Source organism: Molothrus ater, chromosome Z (genome assembly GCF_012460135.2).
Source record: "Molothrus ater isolate BHLD 08-10-18 breed brown headed cowbird chromosome Z, BPBGC_Mater_1.1, whole genome shotgun sequence".
Lineage (NCBI taxonomy): Eukaryota > Metazoa > Chordata > Aves > Passeriformes > Icteridae > Molothrus > Molothrus ater.
In genome coordinates this window covers 50,252,219-50,274,090 of record NC_050511.2, presented here as the reverse complement: position 1 = coordinate 50,274,090, position 21,872 = coordinate 50,252,219, and the positions used below count along the sequence as shown (strand labels likewise).

The 21,872-nt window shown below is 43.7% G+C and overlaps 1 protein-coding gene across 1 annotated transcript; it reads left to right on the top strand.

Annotated features, from left to right (window-relative positions):
* Nucleotides 1–8,186: 8,186 nt before the first annotated feature.
* Nucleotides 8,187–13,002, top strand: LOC118699660 (E3 ubiquitin-protein ligase Topors-like). The gene is made up of 2 exons (XM_036403757.1): nt 8,187–8,216; nt 8,864–13,002. Exons 1-2 carry the CDS (start codon nt 8,187–8,189, stop codon nt 10,277–10,279), a joined length of 1,446 nt encoding a protein of 481 aa, XP_036259650.1. The 3' UTR covers nt 10,280–13,002.
* Nucleotides 13,003–21,872: the final 8,870 nt, after the last annotated feature.

Genomic DNA, 21,872 nt, shown 5'->3' with positions numbered 1-21,872 from the left:
ATCCACACCTCAATTCCTGTGTCCAGTTCTGGGCCCCTCACTGAAAGGTGCTGGTGTGTCCAGAGAAGGGCAACAGAGATGGTAGAGGGTGTATAGAGTAAGTTCTGTAGGAGAGACTGAGGGAGTGGGGATTTTTAGCCTGCAGAAAAGGAGGCTCAGGGGTGACCTTATTACTCTCTACAGCTACCTGAAAGTGAGGATAGGCTGCTACTGACAGGAGGAGAGGACATAGCCTCAAGCTGTGCCAGGGGAGGTCCATGTTGGACATCAGGATGTATTTCTGTATTTCTTCGCTGAAAGGATCAGGCATTGGAACAAGCTGCCCAGGGAAGTGGTGGAGTTACTATCCCGGGAAGTGTTCAAGAAATGATCGGATGTGTAATGGTCTAAATGCCAGGGTGTGGTTGATCAAAGGTTGCGCTTGATGATCTTGAAGGTCTTTTCCAGCCCTGATGATTCTATGATTACTGTTGTAGCTGGATTATTTAAAGAAGTCTATTGAAAATGAGCAAAAACAAGAAACAAAATCACTTGTCAGGCCACTCTGGGCTAAATACAGCTTTAAATCACTTTAATATATCATGATAATAAATTTCTCAGAAGCTACACTACCCAGAAAGCTTGAATATAATTGCTTCATTCCTGCATAACATGCTGTTTGAAAATGGAGGAATTGTGCAATTTCTTCTATTAGAGTCCTAATAGAACCTTCTGCCTCATTAAAAATAATTATATATATATTCACATATATAGTAAAAATATTTTATATATTTGTTATCCTCTTTATTATTTATGCACTACCATCTGTAACCTGAAGGCTATATAGACACAGATTTTAGTAAACAAACACAAGTTCATGGTGAATGGAAGCAATACAAAGTTTTAAAATCCCAAGATATCCAGACAAAATATGCATATTAAACCTAAACACAGCACTTCAAACTACTTCAGTCAAGTAGCTCACAGGTCACCACACACCAAGAAGCAAAAGCTACAACTTCTGTAGGGAAAGAGTAAAAAAGATGTATTTGTGGTATGAGACAGAGAAGGAAAAGGGAGAGAGAGAGACATAGGAAAGTGGGATTCAACACAGAGCCCAAAGGACATATTGGGATGATATTTCAGGAGACCCTGCTCAAGGACATTGCAAATGCTTTGTCATTAGGAATACTGAACAGACCTGGAATTGTTTTTTCTGCCTTGTTGTGCTGCCAGATATCTTGTAAGAGTTTGGACAGATGGGTTTCATTTTCCTATCTGCAAACACAGACGGTGACTTTTCTTGATGCATTGCCACTTCAGATCTCCTCTACTGTTTGCTGCCGTCTTCCATCCCTCATCTCGTGCTGTGACCACTTCAAAAGATCCTGTGTTTCCCAACAGAAGTGAGTACTACAGGACCGTGACTGGCCGGCGGAGGCTCGGCAGGGCTGTGTGTGTTAGCACACGGACGGAGGCAGGCAGGAGGCAGCAGAGCGCACAGCCTCGGCCGAGGCTAGACGGCAGTGTTGGCTCATGCTCCCAGGCACAGCCAAGCTGCTGCTGCTCGGGTCCATGCAGGCGGCTCTCACTGTGGAAATCCGGCTCCGGGAATCGCCTTTCCACCTCTCTTTTTTTGTCATCTGAAAAAACCAATGGTTTAGCATCTCTGAAACTTCAGCCTCAAAAACAACAACCACAAGAGGGGTGCTCAGGGCATAGGGTAGAGCAACAGCCAAAAAGGCTCAAGTGAAGTTCCCAAAGCAGAAAGAACACACCGTTTTCCTTAATAGTAAAAGGTGTTTTCTCCCTTTAATTCAAATTTCTGCATGTCAGTAGAGATCCAATTTAACAGTGACACCCAACTAAATGAGCTTGTTACTAAGAGGAAGTTACAGTTTTTGAAATGGCTCTTTGCATTCAAATGAAAAAGAGGTGGAGAGCTCTGCCACAAACACTGGAAGAGACAAATGGTTAAAAAGATAAAGACCTTCAAAGACCATATGTTGCCCCAAGCAGCCGTTAATTGATTTTACTGTGGTTCAGTGAGTCTGGCTTGCTTTAATGGTTCATTTGGCAAGTTGTTGCTGCAGCGATTTCTAATAATAATAATGTCATAATAATCTTTTAACTGGGTACAGATGTGTGGCTATTCAGTATTGCTCTAAAAGTGACTTCTGGACTTGGTGAGACTGAAAAACATAGACAGTAAGTTCCTTTAGTTCCTTCCTCTGTGGCACACATCACACTTAAGAACAGAAGGACAACAGTCACTCTAAGGAAGAGGAAAACGCATTTTCTTCCACTCACTTTGAAATAATTGCAGCAGTTAAGAGCCCATGGCCAGCAGATAAAGAGAGCATTTACTTTGTTCACACTACCTGTGTTACTGATTACAGTCATCAAGACAATATATTTTTACTCAACAAATTATTTTTTGGCAGAGTGATTTTCACAGTTCTCCATTACAAAAGATATAGATGATATTTTGACTCTATCCTTACATTGATTCAAGTAGCAAAGTAGTCAAAATTACTAAAATTACCCGAGCTATAATTAAGACCGTATATTGGTTTTTTATCATGAACCAAAAGCTCAGTGCCAGCATTAGAGTACAAAAAGAAAAAAAAAAATTAAACCCAAGCAAGTGAAATAATTTGCTGGTTATGCAGCTTGATAATCACATCTTATCATTTTTCATCAGCTGCAGTCATCCTGCTGTCACTGCACATTGCTACAAAGGCTCTCAAATGCAGGAAAACACATTCTGAGTTCTCTGTTGTCATTTTTCAGATGTAACTGTGGATGGACAATACATTTTGTGGCAGGTAAAAGTGTCTATTGCAAGAAGGAGTAATCCCTAGCACAATCTCTGTTTCAATTTCTTCCCCTTTTCCTTTCTTTAGAAGACTAAATCCAAAATCCATACAAATTACTCACCTGACTTTGGGCAAATCATCCCATCAAAGTCAATAAGAGCAAACAATTTTAAAAAAATCATGCTCCATATAAACATCTGCAGTGAGCTTCAGATCCATGTCAGACATGAAGGTTCCCACGACTGACAGCTGTTCCCAGTGATTTCAAGGTGACAATTCACATACAAAAGCATGTGCTGAACTTCCATGTTCAGGATGTAAAGCCAATTAATTCAGTTTTAGCTACACACAAGCACCAAACTAAAATCCTTGCAGGGTTGCCATTCATTAATTAGTATTTATGTATCATTATGTGGTAGCTTCTAAATCATAAATTCACATACCTGAAAGGGACCGATTTGATTTTTATTTATGCCTCAACATGTGGTATATATGAGGTGAAACATTACTGTAAGGACTGCACACGTGTTGGGAGCCCTGTCCCGGCGAGCCTTTGCCTGGCAGCCACTCAGGCCAGACAAAGCTTCCACGGTCCGGCTGCGAGCGACCCCCACTTGCTGGGGGTGATGATGATGCCCGGGTGCCTGGCAAAAAACGCCTGGGAAATGGGGCTGTGGGAGGAGCTTTAGCACATCAAAGCAATGAACTGCGACACGACCATTTTGCTTTGTGTTTCTTGGAGGGATCAGGGGCTCGCCCGGAGGCTCAGCCCGGCCCTCCTCCCCCCGCGCCCCTCCCTCGCCGTCCGCGCTGTCTCGCCGGGCTCCGCCGCTTCCCGAGCAGGACAGACAGACACCCCGTGCCGCGCAGCCCGGCCCGGCCCGCCGCCGCCGCGGGCACACGGTGCTGCCCCGCTCGGGAACCGCGCCCGGCCGCTCCCGGAGCTGCGCGGGCTCGGCCGCCGCTCGCAGCTGCCCGCTCCGTCTGCCCGGCTGACGCTGAGCGGGCGAGCCGCGGCAGCGACCTGTGCCGGCCTGCTGCTCCTCGCTCCCTCTCTCTTTTCTCCTCCCTGCTCTCTTTTCTGTCCCGCTTCGGTAGGAGCATTTACCCTTCTTTATCAACAAACAGTTCTCAGATATAATATTGCTGCTTTTGTGCTTTATTTTCATCTGAGAGGTCTATCAATAGGAATTCTCCCCAACTCCCCTTTTACAGCTGGACGGAACACATGGGTTGAGATAAAGACTGTTTAATAGGGAAAGTAAAAGAAGCAAAGCAAATCAAGGAATTCATTCATTGCTTCCCATAGGCAGCCAGGTGTTCAGCCATCTCCAAGAGAGCAGGGCCCATCCTGTGTAAGGATGACTTGGGAAGACAAATGCCATGACTGAACTTCCTCCCCTTTCTTCTTCTACCCCCAGTTTTACATGCTAAGCATGGCACCATAAGGTGTAGGACTGGGATATTCTTGGGATCATTTGGAGTCATCTGTCCCAGCTGTGTCCCCTCACAATTCCTTGTGCCTTTCTCCTTCCCTCAGCCTCCTCACTGGTGGTGTGGGTGAGGAGCAGCAAAGGCCTTGGCTCTGTTTAAGCCCTGCTAGCAATAACAAAAATATTCCTGTGTTGTCACCCCTGTATTCATCACAAATCCAAAACCCAGCCGTATACTGGCACTGTGAAGAAAGAGGACACTACCTAAGCCAAAACCAGCACACAGACCATCTCCTTCTCCTTGTTCTTATACACCTGCATAAACGATGACCAAGTTTTGCACATAACCTGAAGCCGTTTTAGAGGGGTGCCTCGCCCGATCTGAAGTGCTGTCTGACTCTGGTGTCTCTGCATGGATATGTCCCTGGTTCAAGGTGGGGTGCAATGCTGTGCCTGCTGGCCTCCTCCCCACACAGCACCGTCCCAGCACAGCCGGCACCCAGGGTCTTTCTGTGCCAAGGAGAAGGGCTGTAAGGAGCTGATGCTGCATTACCCATCATTTGGCATCAGGCACAAAAGGTGGCTGGTGTCCAAAGGAGTATCCGAGGGATTAGTTTTGGATTATGGGATGCTCAGCCGGAGCTTGATTTGCTCTTTACCTTGTGCCAGATGGGGAATCCCTGTGGGGAGCAGACACTGGAACCAGTGTTTCTATCTGGGCCTAGGGTGTGGGCATATTAAATTGCCATTTTCAGGATGAGCTCCTGACTCTGTGCAATAGCCACAGAGAACAGTGGAGATGCAGCTACCCTTCTTCTCTTCCTCAGCTTTCCCACTCTCCTGTCTCAGTTTTCTTCATCATCCTGTCCCCTTCTCCTTCCTCTTTGGTGTCTGCATGACACTGATCCATATGGCTTTAACAGAATATCATTAACCTGCAGCACTACAGAATGCTGGTGCTTTCTTAAAAACCTGCTGCTTTCAATTTTTACAGTCTCTGAAGTACAGGCACCTCAGACCAAGCCGAGGGGCTGACCTGCTGCTATGTACTGATCTTGGCTGCTGTATCCCTCCACAGGTTTTGTTCTGCTGGTACTTCAGGTGTGACTTGGACTCCAGGTTGTGTCTCTTCAGACTGTGGGCCCATTTTGAATTTGTACAATATCACATCTGAAAGGGTAGAAGTAAACATGCACTTTCAATTTTCAGTTATGGAAATGCAAATGAGGATGCCTTTGAAACTTGAAGAAGAGAATGGGGGTTTGCTCTGTTTCTATATTTCAAATTCTCTTCTTGCCCCACCCTCATCTATTTTTTCTCCTGCTTTCACAAGTGCTGCAAGAAATGAGCTAACTTGCCTTTAAAACACAACAAATATGATGTGGCACAGCACGAGTGTGCTTGTGCTCTCCTTCCACCACACTGTAACTTCAACTTGTTCACATGGCTTTTTAAGGAAGAATATGATAATAGTTTGAATCATATGAAAAATAAGGACTCTCCATTTTTGTCTCACTCAATCTAGGTTATATTTTCCTTATTTAGTGGCTGGATAAGCAAATATTTGCTGCATTTATTTTATGTGGTTGCTTTCTGCTCAATGATTATGTTATCTCTTTACTATGCCATGTAAATTTTGGTGGAGGGGGTATCGATTTTTTCATTGCAGACTGATTGCAAACCTTCTCAGCATTTAGCAGCCTGTTTTGCTGGCAGCCATGTGTCCATGGTAAAGGAAAGCACATGTGATTATATTTGTAAACTGCCTTTTTGTGAATATCAAGGGAAGTTATTTTACCTCAGAATTAAAAAAAAAAAAATCTTAAAACTGTGGAATCCAGATGGACACCTAACTTTCCAAACTCCAGGAATGCTAAAATTGAATAAATTAAATAAAAATATCAAACATTTAAACCTTCTCAAATCACCAAGTTTCACCTTAAAAGGCTTCTCAAATATCTAAAGCTCAAAGCATGCATCTTTGTGACTGAAAACTTTTGGTGGTTTTGCAGCAGTTTTAAACTTTTAAACTCTGAAACAGAGGAACATAAGGCATAGTACCAGATTTTGACATTTTATATATTCTCTAGTGAAAGTTGCTTATGTAACTTAAATGTGCAGTTCATGCCTTGCAGCATCAGCCTGACTCTGAGAACTTGCCACAGTTACAGAGCATGCTGGCTTTCAAAACCAGGCTGTTCCATATTGGTTGTTTAGATGTCTAAAGTATATTTAATTACAAAAGGAAAAAAAAAAGAAAATTAATTAAAGGAAAATAAATAAATGGGCAAGCTTACCTGGGAATACTCTGTGCTTGCAGAGAGCTGCAGTTTGAGTAGGACCTCATAATTTGTTGCAATTTATTTCCTTCATGACCTGACCATTTATAGGCAAGTACAAAAAGGGCTTATTTATTTTTTTCTTTCTCCAGCTGCAACATAATGATGTGGCATACAATAAAAGCAGCATTTCCACTGCATACAAGGAGAAAAGGAGGGAGCCCCAGAAGCCTATCTGTGTGCAGGGCTCAGCTGTTATGGAAGCAAGACAGAATGTGAATTACCTTTGTTATTCTTTCCCTTATGGTCTCTACTCGACCTGGCTCATCCTCTTTAAAAGAAGCTGCTGTTACAGTGGCACGTCACTTCAGTCCCTGTCCACAAGTGCTGGCTGTTTTTTTTCCAAGATGTAAGGACAGATAATTTGGGGTAACTGACTAAGGCTTCTAGTAAAACCACTGTGCCCTTAGTATTTCTGTACAAATTTTCAGTTAAATTTTTCAGTGCAGGATTCTGCTATTGTCTTACACCAGTTCCTGCAGTCCTGGGTTGGAATGCTTTTTCTGATTGCATTCCACCAGGGAAAGGATGGGTTGTCTTCGTAGTGTTCACACCTGTCATGCATCTCTTTTTTCAAGGTTCCCTGTTTCCACGCTCAGTGTAGTGTGCTCTGAATACATTGCAATGAAAGACCAGAAGCTGCCCAGGATCACAAAGCACCACCTTTGTAAGTTCTGAAATGCCTACCAAAGGGTGTTACAAGGATTCTTGTAAGCACTGTCCTGCTAGCACCCTTCTTTGAGGAGGATGGAGTCACTTCTGGTTTCATTGCTCTTCTTTTGAGGCAGGTTTAGTCATGGTGCGGACAGGCTGGAAGCTTAGACGTTGTGACTTTAGAGGACAATATGCATGAAATCTTTAAAAGGTTAAAATTTCTGATTATGTATCCTGTTAGTGAGTGTGGAAGGTATTCAATGCTATCCTTGCCTATCTGTGAAAGCATGTGATATAATTTCTTCCCTTTATCAGGATTGTTGGTTTTGCTTTTCCCTGCACACCTTGTTTTTGCACATGGCTTCTGCTCCCAATGCAGCTTGCATCTGCTTTATACAACCTCTGCTTACAGTTCAAAACTGCCTGCAGTCTTGAGCAGAGCCAAAAGCAAAGCACATCCTGGCCACAGAGTGATATTGCCGCATGGACCGCCTTTGAAATAACAACCTTGGTTTCTCACTTTGCCTAACAGTTTCTGTTTCAGGCCCTTTTGACCCAGTTTTCACATAGCTCGAGAACTCATTGCTCACTTTACTTTGTGTCTGCAATATGGCTCACTCTGTTCAGAGATTTCCACTTGACCTTTCCAGTTTAACTTGCTTCTTTGCCATCAGCCAACCAAAGAGCAAGCATTGAATTTGTTTAAGGTGTCAGGTTGCTAATGTGGCTGCTGTTTGGCCAGTGGATGTGCAGCCCTGCAGGAGTGTGAGGAATTACTGGGAGGATTTACAGCTCGCTGTAGAGGGCAGTGCATTTCAGAGCTTGAAGGCTTCGCATAGAAGAGCCTGTGCCAGGGAATATTAAATATTATTCCATGTTCAGAAATAAAAGTCTGCAGATCATACTGAATTTCTTTCTATCTTCCCTTCCAATTATTACCCAGAGACCTCCTCAAGAGGAGCATGCAATTTTGCAAATATTCAGTCCCTTTGGTAAGTGACTGCATGTTGTACATGCTTGGTCTTTTGGATTATAATGCTGGTTTAGACTGTATATTTAGACTCCTTTCATGTCCAGAAGACTGAGTCTATGTTTTTGCTTAGACAAAAATAATTAATTTTCTTTGAAAACAATTTTTTTTTTTTTTTACTTATAACATGATTATTTTATATAGTAAAATAGCTCACTTGATTATGAGAACTGGGTGGCTAAAAATAGTGGTTGTGGAAGCTAAACCTTTGCTTTCTGAGTTTCTGACTCAATTCCCATTCACATATCAGTGAGCAATGCTGCCATCTGACAGCTGACTGCAGGTCACATCAAGATGAGATGGTTGCTTAAGACCATCCTTGAGATGGCAGGGAACTAAAATAAAAAAAAAAGAGAAAGACCCTCGAATCTCTACTGCAAGTTGTGACCCTGTGGGCACCCTTTGGCTAAGAGCTAAGAGTGGAAACAGGAGATGCACACAGAGCATCTGCTTGGAAAAACTCCTTATCTCAGTGAGTAAACTCAGCCCGTCCTTCACAGGTCAGGATGTGACTCATGCTCCAAGGTGCTTTGCAGCAGGGATGACCTCACTTGCCAAATGGTAATCCTAAAATGTGGGAGGTACTAGGTGCTTTCTGTTAGCTGAGAGATTGCAGAAGATAGCAATTTTTCTCCGAAAGCCAGCACCAGTAAGCTGCCGACAGATGCGTCTCCCGACTCCAAGTGCCCCATCTGCCTGGACAGATTTGACAACGTGGCGTATCTGGATCGCTGCTTGCACAGGTTCTGCTTTCGCTGCGTCCAAGAGTGGTCCAAGAACAAAGCAGAATGCCCGCTCTGCAAGCAACCCTTCTTTTCCATTTTCCATACGATTCGTGCTGAAGATGACTTCAAGGAGTACATCCTCAGCCCTTTAGAAACAAGCTCTTTTGCCAGCCCCGATGGCCGGAGGTTTCGTTACCGCACCACCTTAACGAGGGAACGCCGCACGCGCGGTTCCCCTTCCCGAAGGATGGTGTCCCCTCCGGATAACGGGATGTTGTTTGAAGGGCTGTCGAGCGAGCCGGCGCGACACAGGCACAGAGAGATTCAGCAGATGCTCAGGAGGCTGACCTCGAGGAGGAAGGCCAGCGCGGAGGGCAGATCTCTGCGTCAGATTCAGGAGGAGGACATGATCACCTTCCGCAGGGCTCTGTACCGCACCGGCGTGCGCATCCGCAGCATCCAGGACGGCGGCCGATACCGAGAGATTTCGGCCGAGTTCTTCCGGCGCAACCCTGCTTGCCTTCACCGCCTGGTTCCTTGGCTGAAGCGAGAGCTTACGGTCCTGTTTGGTGCCCACGGGTCTCTGATCAATATTGTGCAGCACATCATCATGAGTAACGTAACCAGGTACGATCTGGAAAGCCAGGCCTTTGCTGACGATCTGAAGCCCTTTCTGCTGAATCGGACAGAGCACTTCCTGCACGAATTCATCAGTTTTGCTCGTTGTCCTTTTAACTTAGAATCATACGATCAACACGCCAATTATGACTGTCCTGCACCGTCGTATGAGGAAGGAAGCCACTCAGACTCATCAATTATCACAATATCTCCGGATGTGGCGTACCCGCAAGGGCCGGATCATAGTTTGTCTGTTCCTGGCCTTGGTCAGGCCCCGTGGGATGACGAAACTCCGGGGCCTTCCTATTCCATTTCAGAAGAGGTTCGTGCAACCATAGCTTCTCCTCTGGAGTCATCAGAAAGTTCTGACGAGGACTCTGCTTCAGGGAGCCGAAGAACCAAGCTGCAGACTGAGTTACAGGCTAATGCTGACTCAAACGACAGTGGCTCTTCCTCAGACAATTGTGTCATTGTTGGGTACGTTAAGCCGCTAGCTGAGAGGACCCCAGAAGTGGTTGAGCTGTCCTCTGACTCTGAGGAGTCCATCAAGGAAGAGAAAAGGGAAGATGTCAAGAAACAGCAACCAGTCCAGTGTCACAGCTGGAGTGACAGTGACCCAAGCAGGAGCTTCTCACCACATTCCCCAACATACGGGGAGGATGTAGGAAGTTGCAGAAGGTAGATACAGTGCCTTTAAAGGCCATGTGAGCTTGTCTTTAGAGCTTAACTTTGTAGCTTGCCTGTCATCAGAATATTGCCAATTTCATACCTTGATTTCAAGTTACTAAAAAGCTGCATATGCCTGCCTGGAGATAATAAGATTGGAATGACTGGGCTGGGCAGGCAACACAGGAAAAATATTCAGAAATGCCTGAATTCCAGGAAACAGAAACTCCTCTGTGAAAATGTCTTTTCAATCAATTGTAATTACAGCTGTCCACTGATAACCTCGGGGCTGGGATGAGACATTAGATTAATGCCATCAAGTTGCTGGACTTCACAGCCAGACTGATTTAATGACTTGCCTCAAAAGGTGTTATAACGGATGTGAGTTAATCTCCTCACTGCATGACTGGATCTCATTGTTCCAAATCAAGTTCCCTAGTCTGGCAGACAGTGCAGCCTGGAACATTAGCTTAACAAGAAGGGCTAAGCCATTGGAAAGCATCTTTTCTACAGGCAGAGGTAGAAAATGCTGCTTAAATACTATTTTATTAATTCTTTGATTCATGAGGACTAATAGGGGATACTGCCCAGTTTTCAGGACAAACACAATCAAAGTTTTTTTCAGTATTGATCTTCTCGGGAGAGCAGAAAACTCTACCTTGCATGAAGTTTGCCTATTTCCTCACTCCTGTGTCCTCACACATTTTATTTAGATACATACTTCACATGCCAGCTTCCCTTTAGGAATGATCTGTGGGAAATGCACTTCACTCCCAGATAAGCATTCCTGACATTTCTTTCTTATGTTAGGTCTGTCCTGACACAGGAAAAGCCAACATGGAACTTCTTGTGTACACTGGAGGACTTGAGAGTGGAATGATCCTGAGTCAGTGTTGGGAGAGAGATGTATGAGATGAGACTTAAAAGCTAACAATATGCCTTTCTGTTCAAGTTACACTCCTCCTGTACCATCAGAAGACCCTGATGAAAGGGAAAAATAAATCAAGAGTATTGATTTTTGCACTGTCAGTTGAGACTCTGTCCAGGAAATGGAACATACTTGATAATATACACTTTTGTAGATACTTGAAGTGTGTTGGATTATGTTGGGCCTTGTTAATGGTAAAAATTACCTTCTTAATCTTTTGTTTCCTTGTTCTCACTGTAAGTAATTGGGAAATTTTTTACTGAAGCTCACCTGATAATTTTGAAGCATTTAGACAGCTTTGTTTCAAGTAGCTATTATCAATGTCACTAGGAGAATATAAAGTATGTGACTGATTCATAGCTATGCAACAGAAACAAGTCAAGAAGGCCAGCTGTAGAGATAACTTCCTGGTTATACTTCATATTCCACATGGTTTTCTGAAAATCAAAAGGCTTTATACATTAATGGTAAAAATGTCTTACTCCATGCACAGGTTAATTCCATGTTGTTCTCGTCATTCTGTTTAATAAAAGCTGTAATTTAACATTAGTTAGATTAGTTTTGCACATTTTGGAAGCTATGGAAAGATGAAGAGCGGCAAGCAGATGAGATGCTCAATGGTTTTAAGCATGCATCTTCCCAGTGGCATCTCTCTGCCATATGCTCCTTATGAAAAATCCATTAATTCAGGTTACTTTTTTGATAAAAGTTTTTGCTTCAGAAGACAAAACGTCTGCTCTCAGTCTATGCAAAGAGTTTGTGATCTTTGCCTGTCAGAAACACCTTGTGTATATGGCAAAAGGCTGGGCACTTTCAGGGAGAAAAAATACAGATAATGTCCCAAATTCAGGCAGTGGTTACATACTTTTTTCCACCTTAAACTGCTTAAGCTGATGTCACGATGCATTTTGGAGTTAGTGTTGCTATGGCATAGCAAAACCCCTTGCAGCTTTTCCCCTTAGATGTTTGTACTCTCAAGCAGGCAGTAAGTGCATTGCTGATTTATGCCTGATTCACATTCTTAAAGCACCCAGAAGAAATTTGGGAACAGAGCATGGAGTAATAATTCATTGATGCGTCTGGCCCTTGGATGAAAACCAAGACACCAATCTTTCAGCAAAAACTAGATGGCCTAGGATGAAAGCCTAGTTGGACAATTTAAGCTAGATATCTAATTCTTGGATGTCTGTAGAGAGAAAATATCTATCTAGGTTCTCATATGTTGGCCTAATCAGTTTCATACTAGAGTAATTCAAATTATCCATGCAGGCATGAGAAGAGACTGAAATCCTTAAAATAATTACAGATTTGTAAATATGGAATATAAAACAGGTGTTATCTCCTGTCTTTTAATTGTGTGTTAGTTCTTTATGCTGCTTGAAAGCCTCATTCTAGGCTTTTGATAACATTAAAGCACCATTTTTACACTGTAGAGTAAGAGAGTGCTGCCTATGTCTTTCTTAACTTGCACTTCAAAACTTTTACTTTACTATTTTCAAAGGAACATTTTGTGAACTTAGCAAAAACCCGACTTCAATTTGAGTTTTTCACTTTCAACTTGTAGCAAGTTGTGCTTGAACTTATTATAAATGTAGCAAAGGAAGAAACAGGCTTTTTTCTACTTTTTTTTCAAAGGCATGACTTTGTGTCTGCCGAGCTAGTTGTGCCAGGAAAGAGAGTCAAACTTTAGCTTGGTAGGTATGGTCTCGTTTTCTAAAGGGCAAGTGGTTTTACAAGTCTCTACTTTGCATTTTGTTCCCTGGGAGGGATGAGGTTGTGTGCCTGATTTGACAGCTCTCTACATTCACATGCATGACATCAATTTTTTTTTTTCATTTGGGCTTTTCACACAACACAGCAGGGAAAAAAAAGCATTTCTTTTAGTGAAAAATATGGCTGTGAACATGTAAATTATCAGCAGGCTGCAGGCACAGTTTCCTGTCTTCTAAAAGTAATAGTAACTTAGTTCTATGTGGCAATTGATATTTCCCACTTAATTCAGCACAGAAGTTTTATACAGATTTCTAAAGCATCACTTACAGTTTCATTATCTAACTTAAATAGCAAAAAACAACATAGATGAGTTATGCTTGACCCTGAGGAAGCACTAAAAGAACATACGCTTATTAATAAGAATCCTACTAAGCTATTTTTACAATTGTTTCCAAAACTAGAAGTATGTACTCTTCAAATGAGCTCTTTTCCCAGAAGCTGTTTAGAGCTGTGGCTGAAAAAGATAAATTGGCCAGCAGCAGGCTGAAGCATGAGCAAAGTAGTTCTGAGATGTAGTTATGCTTCTTTCTTCCTCTTGGGTAAAAGCCTCCTAATTAAGAAAAATTGATAGTGGTATTGACTTACTCATAGACTATCTGTGGGTGAATCTTGCACAGAAAACACAGCCAGTTTATTCCAGTCTACCAATATCTGTCTTAAGAAAGCATGGTTTTCTGAGCTTTTAGTATTTCAGGAAATTGCAAATTATCTTTACTACCCATTCAAATGTAAAGTTAGTGGTTTGAGATACAACCATTTTATAAAGCATATTAAATTACATATTTGTACACAGACTTTGTCCTAATACATATTAATAAATCTCATTATATCTGGAATAGTAATGAAAATTGTTTCTGAATTTGTAAGTCTGTCCTACTATTTATTGTAAAACATTTCTTTTTATCCAAAACCAAAATTCCCTACGCAAATTTTTTGGTTGGTTGTTGTTTGGTTTTGCATTGGATTTTTTTTTTTTGCCTGAAGCCAAAATTAATGGACCACTCAGAAAGAAACAAACTGTCAGGAAAAATACAAATCAATCATCTATGCATTGCTGATGTCCCCATGTGGTCACTTGTACTGGACAGACTAAGGTGGATGGAAAAAATATCCCCTCTGCTGACTTGATTCATCTTGAAGAGGGCAGTTTGCCATTGCCTGCCCAGTGGAACTGTCTCCCTTCCTATCCTACCCTTCAGAGCAGGGTTGTTCACTGTCCATCTTGCTCAGATTTTTAAATATCAGACTTATTGTCTTTTAATCTGGGACATTACAATGTGACACCACAGGTTTTATTTTCTGTTAATCTCTACAGTTCTCCATTGTCACCCATTTGCAGCCCACATTTCCCATCACAGCTGTGTCTGTGTTTCAGTACAGTTTCAGAAGTCTTTAATAGAAATTATATGTTAGCTGTGTTTTAAAAGGCTCTTTAAAACCCTGTCTGGCTTGGGAGATGCTGTGTCATCACAGGAGGGCTGTGGTCAATCAGCAGCTCTCACCTTGCCTGTGAGCACAGACAACTTATTTGCCAGTTCATCTCCTCAGCTCCTCCTCAGGGAAACAGCCACAACTGTATTTTCCTTTGCTTGTTTTTGCAGCTGTTCTACATAAGACCATAAACTCCATGGAGTGTTTGCTATCTTTTGCACTCCCCAAAAAATTTAGCTATCTCAGTGTTACTTTTACAGATGGCTCTAACAACAGTTCTATCAGACCTCCTTGAAACCTGAGATCAGGCCTAATGAAATGCTGTTATTTGAGGAGGGGTTTATTGCTGACACCTTTGTCACTAGGCTAAATCCCTCCACTATTTCCTGATGAAAAACCCTTCTGGTTGCAGTAAATAAAGCTAAGGCCTGATGTTGCATTGCCTTAAGCTAGGGATATTGGCTTAATTGACTACCTTTTGAATTGTCATATTTTGAACAGGTAACTCCTCATAGGTAACATCTATCAGACCAGGAATGGAAAGAAGGACTGAAATGTGAGCATTGCTTAGTTTAGTTCTCTTGAGGTGAAACACTCAAACAGTGTCTCTCTGTAGAGAAGACAGCCCAGCTTTACCAAGGTAGGGGTCGTTCATTTGAGGTTATGGGCTTTCTTCTTGAAAGAAACAGGTGATGGGATGGTAATGAGCAAATACATTCAGCTGCAAATTTCATGTAAAATGTAGTCCACAGGCCTTTGCAATGCAAATAATATAAAAGTTGGAAGCAGCACAGAGAGATCAGCTGAACTCTGCATACTGTCACGACCATGGCATCCTCATTTGTGTGACTGATAATGGTAAATGTGACTGTATGGTAATAAGGTAAATTAGAATATGAGCCCTTCTTGGAGACATATGGTACTTGGGTATATATCATCCCTATAGTCTGACCCTGCAAACAGTGTGTATGAATGACCCATCCCGTTGTAAAAGGGGAGTTGGGGAGAATTCCTATTGATAGACCTCTCAGATGAAAATAAAGCACAAAAGCAGCAATATTATATCTGAGAACTGTTTGTTGATAAAGAAGGGTAAATGCTCCTACCGAAGCGGGACAGAAAAGAGAGCAGGGAGGAGAAAAGAGAGAGGGAGCGAGGAGCAGCAGGCCGGCACAGGTCGCTGCCGCGGCTCGCCCGCTCAGCGTCAGCCGGGCAGACGGAGCGGGCAGCTGCGAGCGGCGGCCGAGCCCGCGCAGCTCCGGGAGCGGCCGGGCGCGGTTCCCGAGCGGGGCAGCACCGTGTGCCCGCGGCGGCGGCGGGCCGGGCCGGGCTGCGCGGCACGGGGTGTCTGTCTGTCCTGCTCGGGAAGCGGCGGAGCCCGGCGAGACAGCGCGGACGGCGAGGGAGGGACGCGGGGGGAGGAGGGCCGGGCTGAGCCTCCGGGCGAGCCCCTGATCCCTCCAAGAAACACAAAGCAAAATGGTCGTGTCGCAGTTCATTGCTTTGATGTGCTAAAGCTCCTCCCACAGCCCCATTTCCCAGGCGTTTTTTGCCAGGCACCCGGGCATCATCATCACCCCCAGCAAGTGGGGGTCGCTCGCAGCCGGACCGTGGAAGCTTTGTCTGGCCTGAGTGGCTGCCAGGCAAAGGCTCGCCGGGACAGGGCTCCCAACACGTGTGCAGTCCTTACAGTAATGTTTCACCTCATATATACCACATGTTGAGGCATAAATAAAAATCAAATCGGTCCCTCTCACCATGGTTTTTTTTTCACTCTTACCCTTTCCAGTCTCTTCCCCATCCCACTCTCTAGAATGTCAATTTGCCTAATTACACATGTGAAAGAAATGTGTTTTCCTAATCCTTTAACTTACTCTCTACACTCCATGCCACATCTTGGAAGCTAATGGGCTTGGAAGAAGCAAAGTTTCAGTGATGACAGCCTTTCCCCAGGAAGGATGTGTACTGAATGTGTTCATCTGCAGATTGAGCTCAGATGAAATGTGAGCTGGCTGACTCTGGTAGCACATGCAGTAAAGGCAGGCACATGCCACCTCCCTGCTGCAGCCTTCCCAGTGCTTCATGTCATGGTCAGAGGATGCCAATGTCACAATCGGAAGAGGGGTCTGGTACAATGACAGCTACCCCTGACAGCCATGCAGGAAGGAAGCTGTAAATCGGCACTGAGTGAAACCTTGACGGACACCAGAGACAGACTGACGTAGGACACCCATCACTGAAGAACCTCCTTCCCAGAGCTACTCCACCTGCCAACACTAGCCTGACCCAGAAGCTGCCAGATGAAATTCTACCCCTCAAGCAATGCAAGCTGAACCGAGACCCTCGTGGGCTGAAAGGTAAATGCAACCACAGGTGCAGATGAGACAGAAGTGTGCATTATCCCATCTCACAGCAACTCCACAAATAATTTGTCCCCTGGATGTGTATGCTAGGAGTTGACACAACTGGAAATCCTACAACATGTCCAAGAGGATCCCTGAAAGTCAAAGAGCAAAGCACATAGTAGAGAAGCTGCCCCCTTCTGATCTTTGTCATATTCAGCATTCTTTCTGTGAGACCCTCTCTCATTGTAGCCCTGCTGCTTTTAGCTGCTGCTCCAGTAGGGCAGAGGTCCCTCCAAGGTGGTGTAGCCAGGGGTTACCTTTGGGCCTCACATTGCTTTTGAGCAGAACTACAGAAGCAAGAGGCCACTGCTTTCAAGCCTGGTGTTGAAACATCCTCACTACCTCAGTGATTATGACAGGGGCAAGTTTTCTGAAGGCCAGGAAAGCCCCCTATTCAGAAGCTCTGAGACTCTGATGTGACAGCCGGCTGCAGTCTGGCAGCAAGGGTCAGACATGAGCACTGCAGCTGATTTTACAATCCACAGAAGTCACACCAGACCATTAGAGCTAGGGACCAGTGAGCCTCAAAGCAACATGCTCTTGCTGCCAGGACTGGACTGAGACCTGGTCAAAAAAAACAGATGCAAAAACACATTCAAAAGGAAAAGCAGAACAGGCACCACTGCAGCTATGGGCTTTCTATCTCCACTCGCTGTCTGAGATTTTAAACTTTTCTTTAACTACAGATAAACATCAGCCAACACAGGTGTCACGGGCCTGTTAGGCAATGGGGAGGTAACTAATTACCTCAGTGGGGGTGCCTTCTCAGGTATTCAAAACAACATGTGCTATGTGAGTATAGCCTGCCAGTGCACCTGGCACATCCCCTGATCTGAGACCCTCCCCACCTATGGGAGTTCAAGATCCAGGAGTGAATTTAACCAGCAGGACAAAGAAGGATGATCAAGATTAGCAGGTCTAGGAAGACCATGATAAAAATGTGTGTTACCAGTGTGCTTTTTCTTGGAGGACTGTGAGAACTGGAGTCATTCAGGCACACCACATCAGAGTGGTGGGAGGGAATCAGCTCACACACCACTGAGATGTATTTGTCACTGGAGGGAAGTGCAGCAGCTGTTTAGTCATGTACAGTAGCAGTGCGTAACAGTTTTATGCTAAGAGTGCCTGAATTAATTGGACCTTTGGGGAAACTGGGGAAGGCAAAGTGTAGTTACTAGAGCTGGAATTTATCCAACTTGAAAAAATCCCAGGTTATTCCTGGAAAAAGTATTATGTGACCTTCCATAGTGAAATCCATTGTTTGAAAGGACCCAGGATGCCAGGTTATTGTGTCCTATTAAAAGTTATCCTGTGCTGTAAAGAAATTAGTCAAATTCACTTTTCAAATATAAAATAATTGTAAGGGGTTAATCTCATGCAGGCAAGTCTGATCAATGAAAAATGCAAATCAATATATGCCTATTGACTATCAGAGCAACAGAGCTCTTTACACTGATTTATAAATGCTCCATGTCTGGCTGAGGTGTGCTTACTAGTTTGTTTATAACATATGAGTTATTTAAATATGATAAATAAGCATTGATTTTTTTTTCTTTCCTCTGGCCACTCTGAAGGCAGCTGTCATGTTGTGGATGCAGAGAAGTCTATTGAGAACTGATCTAATGTCAGACTGTGAGCTTCTGAGCAGCCACAATTCTCTATCATTCAGTAAATTGTGCACCAGATGTGATTGGTTTCTTATTTAAATTGAATTAATTAAAGAAATATTAGGGTAATGGATGAAGTAAAGCCACTATTAGGCTAGTGAGTAATTTAACCAGTACAAAAAAGGCAAGTGAGCCAAGCTGAACTGATCATGCTTTTGTGTTTAGACAAAGAGAAAAATGTCCAAACTCAGTCCTGAGACTTACTTTTCAGTAGCAGGGTCTCTGCAGACAGCTCACCTGGAGCACGTGGTACTTCAGTTATGGAGCTGTCTATGCAAACCTATGCAAACTACCAGCTGTCTGAGCTGCATGCATTGCTTGAGAGCCCATCATGTGGCACTTGCTGACAGGATGGGCTGGTGCTGAACCTCCTGCCAGAAGCCACCTGGGATCCGATGCAGCTTGTGTGCAGCTGACCTACCAGCCCTGGGGTATTCTTGTCTTGTTCAGAAATGAATGCAATGGCAAAGAGCAACTTAGGGCATGCTCTCATTGGGGCTCTGCTGTTCAGGTAGCAGGAGGACATCTTCCAGGGCACAGTGTCCCACATCTAAGGCGAGTGGGACATTTTTATTATTAGAAAGCTTATTTTTATATTTGCAAGCTTAGAAAGATATATATATATTAGAAATATATATACATATGCAAGCTTCCACTGGATTGTTTTACGCTTGCTTTGTGGAACTAAAACTCGGATACTATTCATACTGGCTTTTTTTGTCACATGCTTTTGACAAACACAAACCTGGCAATTAAAATCTTTATTTAACAAAACACCAAAAAAAAGGCAAAATTTGCAAAACCACTACTAACATTTTTCCCACATAGTCATATACAGGCTCGGGTGAGCACAGGACAAACTTTTAGATATCATGTGCCTATGGATAGCTGAAATTCATGGAACTCTGATATCAATGAATTACAGTTTTGTGCAGTTAGTAGTGAAAGTTGGGTGTTCCATTTGACACTTAATGTCTCAGATGTACATTTAAGAATTTGATCCAATTAATAGACACTTAAGCTTTTACCCACTAAAAATCTCCCTGGGACATACAGGTTGACAAAGCTGATGACACTGTCCCAAAATTGGCTCTGAAGTGACAGTGGGCAGCTGTTACACAGCTCAGTGCTGAAAGCTGATCTGGCTTCATCTGCAGGCAGCCATGGAATTGCCTGCCCTCCAAACATTTCAGCAGAAAGAAAGAGGGATCATAACCAAAGGAAATGAGAAAGTGATAGGCATAAAAAGTAGAATCAGCTCAAGTGCCACAGAGGGTGATGGAATAAGTCTAAACACAGGCACAACTTTGCTCTCCTAAGAGGCTTAGCACTGTCTTCCCAGGGCTAGCTTTCACACAAGGAAGCATTTAAGAAGAAATGAAGTGTTTAAAGGCATTTCAGGAATACCAGAACAAATTCAGTGCTAACATGATGTGCTACCACCAGCAAAACATTTGCTCTGCTAGCACAGTCATACTGCTGAATTTCATTCCTTTTCTCTAAGTACATTTGAGACACACTCCAAAAATAAAAATTTCAGGGGAAGACAGAGAAATTATCTCAACACCCTTCCACCAAATCTCCTAGGAACGAATAAAAAGTAGTGGCAGTTCAGCACCAGGTTCTGCAGCACCAGTGGTAACAGGGACTAGAAATGCACAGCTACAGCCATGGACATAAACTTAGCTCAGCTCCCATCTAGTAGGAGCCATTTTCCAAACTCAGGGCTAAATATGTGATGATGAGAGAAATTGCTACAGCACACTCCTCTGACAGGACACCAGCTCCTGTCTCAGATGATTACCAGTTGTGGGAATAGACATCATCCAAAGAGGAAGCATAACACATGCCTTGTTCTCCCCACCCAAAGAGTAGGCAAAGGGATTTATAATTTCTTTTGAAGCTGTAATGTTGTAATGGTCTTGTCCACTAATCAGGGAGAATAATAACTAGGTCTTCTGAGGTTATTAGTAAAATTTCCATTAAATGTAACAGGATAAGGACAGGGCCTTTGATCACAGGAGATGAATCTGTCTAATACATTTTGCTGAGGAATGTTTTATCCAGTCTTTGTCCCTGTGAGTGATTATGTTTTGCAGGTAGCACCTGAATAGGAAATGTGGAAAAGGTCCTGACAGGGATGTAGGGTCTGAATGAATGCTAAAACACTACTAGAAACTTTATTTGCTGGAAACAGCAACCCTGCCAAAGGCCACAGGATAACATAGCAGCTGGTGGCTCCCCTTGGCATAATAGGGAGGGATTTAGGGCAGGAATTCACAAAAGGAAAACCAATGCCCTTACTAGAGACACAGGATTATACTCTACAGTTTAAGCCCAAGGACTCCATGCCTTGTGGGCTGTTCCCAGTGTATTTAACAGGAGACCATGTTATCCCTGAGGATAGCCTTGACCCTGAAGGGAGCTAGGAGTATAGAAGGAACCAAGTGAAATGCCTGGGACCCAGGGCAAGAGCACCTAGGAATCAATGACACACATTTGGTGAGAGTATGAAAATCAAAACTTGAGAACCAGGTACAATGTGCTGTTCAGTGTTACTCATGGGGCAGAGCAAGCCTCTGCAAGGAAATACGTAGCATGGGGGGGCTGTGGTCACTTGGTATTCAGATGTAGCTCATCCACAAGACCTTGCCACGATTTCATGTTCCCATAAAGAATTTCTGCTTTGGAAAATTATCAGCAGAAATCAGGTCAGCTTCAGAAGCCAGACAGACTCTCAGGTACTGCAACAGGCCCAAGTACCCCATCTGCTAATATACCTGTCATGGTTTGACACTGGCACAATGCCAGTGCCCCCATGAAAATACCTTCTCCCTGGTGTCTACTGTGAGATGGGCCCAGGAATAGAGCGAAGCAGGCTCCAGGTTAGGAACAAAAGGAAAAAAACTTTATTAACTTCCAATATATAAAAGAAACACACAGAACTCAGGATGGAAACCTTCCAAACATTCCTCTTCCCCCAACCAAGTTCCCAATGCATCACAGTAAGACAAAAGCTTGGACTCTCAATTCAGTTGCCAGCCCTCAGATCCCCAACTCTCAGTCCATCACCACCCTTTAGATAATCAATTCTCAGTTCATCAAAGGGTGAGGAGTCCCTCTTGTGCCATAGGCTTCCCCTGGAAATGCAGTTGAAACCTCATGCATTTCTATGTCGCTCCTGGCACCGCCCGGAGATCATTTGCCATCGTGACCTCTTCCTTCCATGTCCAGTGCTCTCACCACTGCACATGGACCAGAGCTGCTTCTAGGGTCTTCCTTTTAAGGGTGCTTTGTCCAGTTCCAAAAAGAGCACAATCTCACTTTTGGGACACCTGTTCCCCCCAAATTTCACCCCCTGGGGCCGAGGGGTACCAACACTGAACTCTCTGTGCTCCGAGCCAT

Bases quoted from the DNA above. Each gene is read 5' to 3' on its own strand.
- LOC118699660 (XM_036403757.1), top strand. From the start codon at position 8,187: ATGCAATTTTGCAAATATTCAGTCCCTTTG. The intron at 8,217-8,863 runs GTAAGTGACTGC...GTTAGCTGAGAG, and splicing joins GCAAATATTCAGTCCCTTTG to ATTGCAGAAGATAGCAATTT.